The sequence below is a fragment of the Ovis aries genome, chromosome 3 (genome assembly GCF_016772045.2).
Source record: "Ovis aries strain OAR_USU_Benz2616 breed Rambouillet chromosome 3, ARS-UI_Ramb_v3.0, whole genome shotgun sequence".
Classification (NCBI taxonomy): domain Eukaryota; kingdom Metazoa; phylum Chordata; class Mammalia; order Artiodactyla; family Bovidae; genus Ovis; species Ovis aries.
The window spans coordinates 203,709,754-203,720,054 of NC_056056.1; the positions used below are offsets into that span (position 1 = coordinate 203,709,754).

At 45.1% G+C, this 10,301-nt stretch overlaps 1 protein-coding gene across 7 annotated transcripts in view; it reads right to left on the reverse strand.

Annotated features, from left to right (window-relative positions):
- The window catches only part of ETV6 (ETS variant transcription factor 6), a 289,292-nt gene that overhangs the window by 105,637 nt on the left and 173,354 nt on the right, over window positions 1-10,301 (reverse strand). The window contains exon 3 of one of the 7 annotated variants that reach the window (XM_042247520.2): window positions 4,244-4,348. The exons of the other annotated variants lie outside the window; for them this stretch is intronic. Coding sequence (XP_042103454.1) covers window positions 4,244-4,348 — 105 coding nt within the window. The remainder of the gene's footprint in view (window positions 1-4,243; window positions 4,349-10,301) is intronic. 7 annotated transcript variants of the gene reach the window in all.

Below are 10,301 nucleotides of genomic sequence, written 5' to 3' on the forward strand. Positions count from 1 at the left end.
GAAGGCCTCCCTGGAGCCTCCCCTTAAAATCAAGTGGGTTCCACTTCACAAGCCTTTACTGAGCACAAACCATGAGGCAGACATGGCCCCTGTCCCTAGAAGTCACTTTCTAGCAGGTGATGTGGACACGGCACTTAGTAGCATACAGCAATGAATTCCTGTCCAGGGACCAGCCTTGGAGAGGACAGGGGTTCTGCCCATCAGGGGAGAGGGAGAGGGATGGATGGCGAGGCAGGTGATGCACAAGAGGACAAGGTCCTGCTACGTGACCCAGAACACGGCGTGGACTACTGTCAGTCCTTAGCTGGTCACTCCCTCCCCCACCCCAGCTGAAACTCCCTAAGGACATAAGCTGCTACCAGGCTGTGACTGGTTCTGAAACTCAAACATAGCCCTCCCATTCAGAGATGGACTCCCCACAGCAGTCAGTGGAGGCTGTAAAGAAATAACAGGTACTTGGGATGCAAAACAGAAGCTCTAGGACAAACTTCCTTCAATGCAAATCACTGGAGCTGAGCCTCAAAGCCTTCCCTCTGACTCAGGCCAGAACCACACCTCAGTGACTTCCAATTTGTACCAATGAGAGACTTGAGGGAAAAATCCTCTGCCTTGGGTTCGGCACTTTTCTGTCCATGATTTAATTCTCACCTCAATTCTGAGAGGAATTTTTTTTTTTTTTTTTTTAAATTCCCCAGGTTAGGCAGAGAAACTGCAAAGAAGAGAGATAAAGTGACTTTCCCAAGTTGGGGCTTAGAAAGCTAGTCATGGTCTTACTGGCCTTGACAAGACCTGCCACCAACCTCCTAGCCAAAGTGCCACAGAAGTTTCCCAGCCAGTCGGGGTGGGGGCAGGGGTGATGTCCAGCTCTATAGGTCAGACCGCTCAGGGGCTGAGAAGTGTGGCCATGAGGCATTCCTCAGAACTTCATACTTGATTGAACCAATCAAAATGCAGGGTTCTCCTGTTGGTTTTGGTCACGCTTATCAGCTGGATTTATCACTCTTGTCTTTCATTATAATCCATAACAGCTCATGTTTTCTGAGTCAAATAGAAATAAGTCAAACACCCAAAGGTCCACTCTCTTTTGTATCTGGGAAGAACAAACACTACCCACTCCAAGGCTTGGATACCAGTAGTCATGAGGGATCCTTGAGGCTGATGAGTGGATTCCAACTAGTTGGGGGTGCTCAAGAGGAGGTAGGCGCTTCATGCATGCTCACCAGGCATGGGGTGGGGGGCAGAAAGACACACACAGACAATGGGACACTGCTTGTTTGGGAAAACCCTAAGGAAGTGTCTGGAATGCTGCGAAAGATACGAGGCAATGAAGGAGTTCTCTTGGCAAGTTTTAAAGCTGTATTAGCCCATTCTCTCCTCAACCTACATGGATAAAAATGTCTGTGGGTAGCTGTCTCCTCTTCTTCCTCTCCCTTCCCCCTCCTGCCTTTAGTTAATTGCAGCTGTGGTCAAGGGCCTGCAGCCAGAAGTCCCACAATGCACTCCTTCACAGGAAGTTCCCAAGATCTCTTCCTGAACAGGAAATTTCCTGTGGTCCAACAGACATTCCTCTCAGCGTTTATCACTCACATACATTTGTTTTGGCAGATACTGGGTCTTGGGTAAGAACAACAAGAAACGGTTGGAGGGAAAGCTACCTTGAGCAAAAAAAAAATATTTTTTTAAAGCAGTTATTGTCAGGAGAAGAAAGTGTGACTGAATTAACTCCCATCTCAAAGGAAAATAAATAACTTGCAAAATGGACTCAAGAGATCTGAAATGTAAGAATGTAGATGTGAGAATGTAACTATCACTCCCCTGGCTATGTAACATGTGAATTTTAATTTGTAACTCACAGTGAAGATACTTTGGCTTTTGAGGGGGGTGGGGTGGTGCACAGTGGCAGGGACCAACTTCAAAGCACTTAGCAAAATTTCACTTGGAGAAAATTTTGGTCCTGATAATTAGCATGGCTACAAAGTGATTTAGATTTCAAACACTCTTTACAACTTCCTTACCTATATGCCCTCTTCCTGTTCAGTCACTCCAATGGCGACCCTATGGACTGTAGCCCACTAGGCTCCTCTGTGCATGGGATTCTCCACACAAGAATACTGGAGTATTGCTATGTCCTCCTTGAGGGGATCTTCCCAACAAAAGGATTGAACTCACGTCTCCTCCATGTCCTGACTTGCAGACAGGTTCTTTACCCATTAAGCCACCTGGGAAGTGCTACCAGTTATGCCCTAATAGAACTTATTTCCTCATTTTAGAATCCTTCCTATCTCCCACCACTTCTAAGGCCTCAGTCTGCACTTTTCTGAGTGTCTCACAAACTAGTTATTTCACATCTGTCTTTCTTCCCTGTAGCTGAGTCCACAGTTTGGGAAGCTACAATAGGCAGTAAGAGAAAAGTGTGAGTACTTGTGAATTACCAGCATCATTTTCCCTCCTAACTTGGTGTTTCTGACTCCTGTCTTACCATACATCATTCTTCACATAATTCCCAAGGTATTTTTTCTAAATACGAAAAAGAAGCATGTCACTTCCTTGCCTAAACTCCTTCAAGGACACCCACAGGTTTGAGGGTAAAATTTAATTCCATGCCCTGTGCACTAAACACAGCAGGCCCTTTCGGCCTACCTTCCCAGTTTTATTTTACTAGCATGCATCATCATTTCTTTTTGTCTTCCTTAGACCCATCTTGACCTTGACATTGCTTCATTTGTTGCTATTATTCAGTTGCTAAGTCGTGCCTGACTCTTTGTGACCCCAGGGACTGCACACACAGTCCTCCTCTGTCCTAACTATCTCACGGAGTTTGCTCAAACTCGTGTCTATGGAGTTGGTGATGCCATCCTCTGCCATCTCATCCTCTGCTGCCCACTTCTCCTCCTGCCTTCAATCTTTCCCAGCATTAGGGTCTTTTCCAGCAAGTTAGTTCTTCACATCAGGTGGCCACAGTGCTGGAGCTTCAGCTTCAGCATCAGTTCTTCCAATGAATATTCAGGAATGATTTCCTTTAGGATTGACTGGTTTGATCTTCTTATAGTTCAAGGGACTCTCAAGAGTCTTCTTCAGCATCACAGTTCAAAAGCATCAATTCTTCAGCACTCAAGCATCTTTACAGTCCAACTCTCACATCTGAACATGCCTACTGGAGAACCCAGTCCTTCATGATTCCACCTTAAACACGTTCTCTTTCCCTAAGGCACTTGATTCTCCTCTGTGAATCAATGACATGAACTGCATCCCTGATCACCCTATATTATAATTTGCTGGCTAGTTATCTGTCTTCCACAGAGGAAAGGTCTTTGAGGGCGAGAACCATCTTATTTACTTTTGGAATCACAGTACAAAGGACTGTGCCTAACACATAATAGTTGATAGGTATTTGTTAGAAAGATAGTCTGAAGCGTAAAGATACTCTTTTTGTGTGCTAAGAAAAGCTAGGGGAATATTCTTTTATTTCTACTATAAATTAACAAATAAACAGACCACACAAAGCTATCTTGCTGCTGGTGCTGCTAAGTCACTTTAGTCATGTCCGACTCTGTGTGACCCCATAGACGGCAGCCCACTAGGCTCCCCTGTCCCTGGGATTCTCCAGGCAAGAACACTGGAGTGGGTTGCCATTTCCTTCTCCAATGCATGCATGCATGTTAAGTTGCTTCAGTCGTGTCTGATTCTGTGCGACTCCATGGACAGCAGCCCACCAGGCTCCTCTGTTAACGGAATTCTCTAGACAAGAGTACTGGAGTGGGTTGCCATTTCCTTCTCCAAAGCTATCCTGTGTCATAAGCATTCGAGCAATCTTGTATTTTAGTCTATGAAACCCACAGAACTGAAATCTTTTCCCTCAGGTCATGCAGTCTTGGGATGTCCATTTTCTCCTGTGTGTAACATCAGCCCTATTTATTTTACTAGGGTTTTAGCTGTAGTGGGATGCCTGGTGGTCTGCCCTTATGACCCTATAATCTTTCCTGCTGGGCTTACTTAACCCCTTTCTCTGTAAGTTCAGCCTCGCCCAGATTCCAGGCCCAAACCTGTCCTTTATTAAAAACAAACCAAAAAAGCATCTTCTAAGGGGTCAGGGTAATATAGGGGTAGCAGTATACTATTAGGTACAAAATAAGCTCCAAGGATATAACATACGATGTGACGGATACACATTAACTTCTGGAGCCATGTTTCCAAAGTTAATGCTAGACCCCAGATCCCAACTACCAACAGCTGGCTTGCTTACCAGGATCACCAATGACAGTCCCAACTTTCCTCCCATGGTCTGATACGGAAACTTTCCCAATTTCCTTGACTCTGTGGGCACAGCTGAGGTCTGGAAACTGAATTTCTGAAACAGAACAATCTTTAATTTCTACATTTCCAGTGCCTAGACTAGAGTTAGGCGTTTGTATGACTAAAAATACTAGTGTCTGAGAGAATGAACCAGCTCTCAGAAACAGCCCTATGTTTGGCACGAGTTGGATTTGCTGGAAACATCACAGTGGAAGACCAACGAAAGATGTCCAGGTTTTTACAGGAGATAGAGGATCTTCCACTGAAGAAAGGACGTCTAAATGCTTCTCAAGGAGGAGGAGGAGGGACTTCCCTGGTGGTCCAGTGGATAAGCATTCACCTTATAATGCAGGGGACATGGGTTTGATCCCTGGTTGGGAAATTAAGATCCCACATGCCGTGGAGCAACTAAGCCTGCATGCTGCAACCACTGAGCCTTTGCACCATAACTGGAGTCCATGCACCACAGTGAAAGATGCCACATGATGCTACGGAGTTCTTGCGAGCCACAGCTAAGAGCCGACATAGACAAATAAATAAATATATCCTAAAAAGAAGGAGATAGAGCCCTCCTTTAAGGAATTATCCCACAGTGCTGTTCAATTCCTTAAAACAAAAGAGATGAAGGAAGCTTATAGAGAGAAAACCTGTCAACGCACAATCTCAGTGTCCTTGGTGGGTTCCAGGCATGGACAATACACAGCTAGTGCTCTGTTTCAATGTAAGGGATGCACCTCTGTGAATATACAGTCACTGAACTCTAAATAGGTGAGCTGTATGGTCTGTCGATAAAGTTGTTATAACAGAGTAAGCCCACCACATGTGTATAACTGCAGGTCTCCAGCCCTATCAGCCTTGACTGTGGACATCTCCACCATGTCTTACACACAGTGCATCTCAGTTATCTCACGTTAGGGATCAAATCCAAGGGCAAGTACTTTTTCTTAATCTAACGGTTATTTATGGGGATTCTCTTTGGAGGGAATGATGCTAAAGCTGAAACTCCAGTACTTTGGCCACCTCATACGAAGAGTTGACTCATTGGACAAGACTTTGATGCTGGGAGGGATTGGGGGCAGGAGAAGAAGAGGATGACCGAGGATGAGATGGCTGGATGGCATCGCTGACTCGATGGATGTGAGTCTGAGTGAACTCCGGGAGCTGGTGATGGACAGGGAGGCCTGGCGTGCTGCGATTCATGGGGTCGCAAAGAGCCGGACATGACTGAGCGACTGAACTGAACTGAACTGCACTGATTGGCTTCATTAGTGAAAGTCGCTCAGTCGTGTCCAGCTCTTTGTGACTCCATGGACTATACACTCCATGGAATTCTCCAGGCCAGAATACTGGAGTGGGTAGCTGTTCCCTTCTCCAGGGGATCTTCCCAACCCAGGGATCAAACCCAGGTCTCACGCTTTGGAAGCGGATTCTTTACCAGCTGAGCTACCAGGGAAGCCCTTCATTAGGGGATGTACCAAAAATGGCGTTTACTGAGTCAGACAAATTAATAAACTGTACCTGACTTTACTCTCTTATTATACAGGGGAAACAAATGGAAAGTGATGGATAAGAATCAGTGCCACCTTTAAGATAATCTGGACCTTATAATGCCTGTGGTCACTCTGGGAGAGCTGGTCAGTTGTTTCCACTCTTTTATTCCTGCCCCACCAGGCAGGGTCGAGAAGACATGGGTCGAGAGTCTTACTCTGCTACTTACTAGCTTGAAGACCTCAGACGAGTCATCTATCTTGCTTACCAAGACTGTTTCCCCATCTGTAGGCTATGGGTAACACCAATTGGCTTGTGGCTTGTTGTGAGGGCTAAGGAAAATGACAGATGTCACGGGGCTGGTATGTAACACTGCGAAGATGAATCATAACAGGTGAATGTGAATCTTGGCCAAAGAGGAGAAGATGACTTATTCAATGTGCTTTTCTCCTTTCCTTCATGCTCTGGGCAGAAAAGCCTCAAACTCAATCTACCCTCTTGCCTCCAGTGTATCACAACTAGTCCTTTTTGTATGAGTTTCCTTTGCAACGTCTTCCTTCTCTACAGGTCAGTAGCTGAACTGGAGACTGGGATGTCTGCATTTTATTTGTGTAAAGAGGAGTCTTCACTCAGAGACAAAGGGGAAAAAAGCTGAAGAATGTGGTGAAGGTCATCTGAGCATCACCAGCTGAAAGGATGGATTTGCTGCGGACGCTCAGATCAAGTGCACTGTGTCATCTTCCTAGGCTTTCTGAATTTGAGCTAACAGATAAGGGTGGGGGCCTGTTTGCATCTTGGCCAGCAATCACTGGGTTCTCACTATAGGCCAGGCACCGTACTCAGTGAATGTCTTTGGGAAGTCAACTCTGTATAACCTGTAGTGGCTCCCAACTGTAACTCGAGATGTTCCACTTTGGCTCCAAGACTTCCCATGTGGTGGCCTAATTTCCCTGGAGAGTGTCCCTCCTCCATGAGTCACTACCAGGCCAGAGCAGCTGGTGTTCTGCTGCTAACAGGGCTCTAGTTCCAAGGATGGGGAATTGCAGGCAAGAAGTTTCATAAGGCAGGCCATGCCCTGGGGCACCCTGTCCACCAACAGCTGGACAGAGCTCTTGGACATCAATATCAGGGTCCCCTCCAATTTTATCCATGTTTAAATTTATCTTTTAAATATATTCTTCTTTAATTGCTCTTGCTTTGCTTTACAAGTATTACACTCTGAGGTTCAATTTGAAGGAAGCAGTCATATATATAGCATCAATGTCACATAGCATCAATGCAATTTGCACCCAATGACACACACACACAAACGTGCGCATGCTGATTCACTCTAGACAACTCTTGAACACAGAACCTTGAACAATGGAAGGTTAGGCAAATAACATAGGATTTATGCTGTTTTCTAGAGGGGTGCCATGAACCCTAATGAAATATTGCCTTGGTCCATTCAATGGTCACAAAACACGTTAAGATGTATAAGATGATTAAGTTTTGTGGGCAGTTACAATGAACATAGACAGTGTGGTTCCTTCCTTTGAAGTATTTACTCCCAAATGGGAGAGAGAAAACAAATAAATGTATGCATCAGTAGCCAATACCACTGACATCTGCATGGGGAGATAACAAGGTACCATTTGTCTCCGGGAACCACCAAGGAAAATAACGGCTGTCTCCTGCCAACATCCAGACTCCTAATGAAACTGATGCCCACAAATCCGAGATGACTGTTTTATTCTGCATAGCCCTAACAAAGGGGCAACAGTTTCGCATAAGGTGATCTTGAGCGATTAAACATACAGGTGCAATGAAATCCACAGGTATGAGAGTCAGGTGCCTTGAGCAACGCTGACCTCTCTGCTCACTGAGTATCTCTCCTTCGATTCCACAGCTAGCAATGGGAGGCTATTTTTAATTTTCTGAGGCTTTAGACAGCTGAGTCTGGTTAGAATAAGATATCTAAGCACGCAAGCATCAGTGAGGCACCAAACACCCAGAGCTCACATTATAAAACTTGCTTGTACCCACGCAGCAGAGAAAGGAACGTGCTCCTGGAGTCCCTGGACGAGAATGGTCAACACTGTCCTGAGCATTAGCATTAGACAGGGGCTGGCTTTACTGGCAGCATCTCCCCTGTCTTTGAGCTCAGCCAGCATGCAGGTCCCACAGCTATTTTAAGTGCACCTTGGAGCTACTTCTTCCAGCACACCCACACTGAGGTCTAGGATGGAGAGAGAGAAAGGGGCGGAGGGAGGGAAGGAGGCTGACTGACTGACTGGGCTTTACTGCTCCTTCCCCGGACTTCCGTGGACTCCCATTGTGCTTCTAAGAAAGCAGGATTCAGCGGGCGTCAGTGCTGTGGGCTATATTTATCCCCATCCAGCTGCCCAGTTGCTGAGCTTTTCACAATTACAAACAGCGGGAGAACAAGATGCCTTCCAGAGGGACCGTTTTCTCATGGTATTTATTCTAGATCTCTCTAGGATGATCTCAGCAGTCATATCTTTTTGATAAAGGAAAAAAGAAAAGGGGAGAAGGAAAAACCCAGAGGTAGTGGGCACAGTTCTCTGGTGCAAAAGAGGGTTATTTCTTCTAGACACAAAAGGAGGATGGTAACTTCCTCCCTGGGCTTTCTTTACCATGCAGCCAGGTTGATACCTGGGAAATCGACCAAAGAGTCAAACAGAACTGCACAAGGTAACTGCATCCCTGGCTTTCTTTCCCACCTTCCAAGAGCCAAACCGGAGCAGAAGGTGTTAACAGAGGCAGGGAGGTATGCTGCTGGCTTTGGAATCCGACTTGGACTGAATCCTGGCTGCCGCTGTCCATCTGTGCGACCCTGGGTGATGTCCTCGAGATTTCTGAAGTCACCTGTTCTAACAGTCCCTTGAGAGAGTAACTTGGTTTTTATGAGATGACATGCAAAAGGAAGAGTAGGAATCCACTGGCTTCCTCTGAGTTTTTCTAAAACACTTTCTACAGTCCTGCCCAGCCCAGTCTGAAGCATAATGTCCTCTGGACCAGGCACCTAGAGTGAGCAGCCCAAGGAAGTCTAGAAAACTACGTCTAATGGACCTAGAGATTGTTTTACTGAGTGAAGTAAGTCAAACAGAGAAGGAGAAATGTGCTATGACATCCCTTATATGTGGAATCTAAAAATGAAATGATACAAATGAACTTATTTACAAAAAGAAAGAGACTCACAGACTTGAGAGCTAACTTATGGTTGCCAGGGGGCAAGGATGAGGGGAAGGGATAGTTAGGGAGTTTGGGATGGACATGTACACACTGCCATATTTAAAATGGATAATCAACAAGGACCTTCTGTACAGCACATGGAACTCTGCTCAATGTTATGTGACGGCCTGGATGGGAGAGGAGTTTGGGGGAGAATAGATACACGTATATGTATTGCTGAGTCCCTTTTTTGTTCACCTGAAGCTATCACAACATGGTTAATCGGCTAAACACCAATAGAAAATCAAAAGCTTAAAAAAAATTCAGTAAATTAAAGTGAAGTCGCTCAGTCGTTTGCGACCCCATGGATAGTAGCCTGCATCAAGCTCCTCTATCCACGGGATTTTCAAGGCAAGAGTACTGGAGTGGGTTGCCATTTCCTTCTCCAGGGAATCTTCCCAACCCAGGGATCGAACCCAGGTCTCTCATACTGTAGACAGACGCTTTACCATCTGAGCCACCAGGGAAGTTAAATAAAAAAAAGTTGCTCAGTCATGTCCGACTCTTATGGAATTCTCCAGGCCAGAGTACTGGAGTGGGTAGCCTTTCCCTTCTCCAGGGTATCTTCCCAACCCAGGGATTGAACCTAGGTCTCCCATATTGCAGGCAGATTCTTTACCAGTTGGCCCACACAAGAAGCCCAAAAAAGGGGACGCGTGGCTGCATGGGCTGGGAAACGAACCCAGGCCTCCCGCATGGCAGGTGAGAATTCTAGTACTGAACCACCCATGGATGTACAATGCTCAGGGCAATGCCTGGCACACAGCCAGCATGGAGTGTTTGCTATTATTATTTCACCCACCAAAAGCTCTGATATTATTCTCTACTGTTCCAACACTACAGAATTTCAAAATACTTAAAAAAAATAGATTTTAAAGGATTATTCCTTAGAGTCAAATGTTAAAATTTTTACAGCCCAAAGTATTAGCAGATGTGAACTTGGTTATTCTTTAATAGTGCATCCCCCCACCCCACCAACTAGGATTTCTACCAATTATACTATAATCATATAACACACAATTCTATCATTCTATTTCCTATTCTATAAATTATTTTTCCAACACTGACTGCCTTTGTTAAACAAAGGGTTGCTATTAATTCTCAAATAAAATAACTGTTAAGAGCTTTTTGAGTCACTTAGATGGAAATAAAACCTAATGCTTTTTAATTTCCTTCCTTTTCTTTCCCTTTACTGCAAATAAGGGTTATTTGGTCTTACAGTAGATGAATGAAAATTGAACCCCATTAGCAGATGAGACCTGAATCTGAACAAGGATTAATTTAAA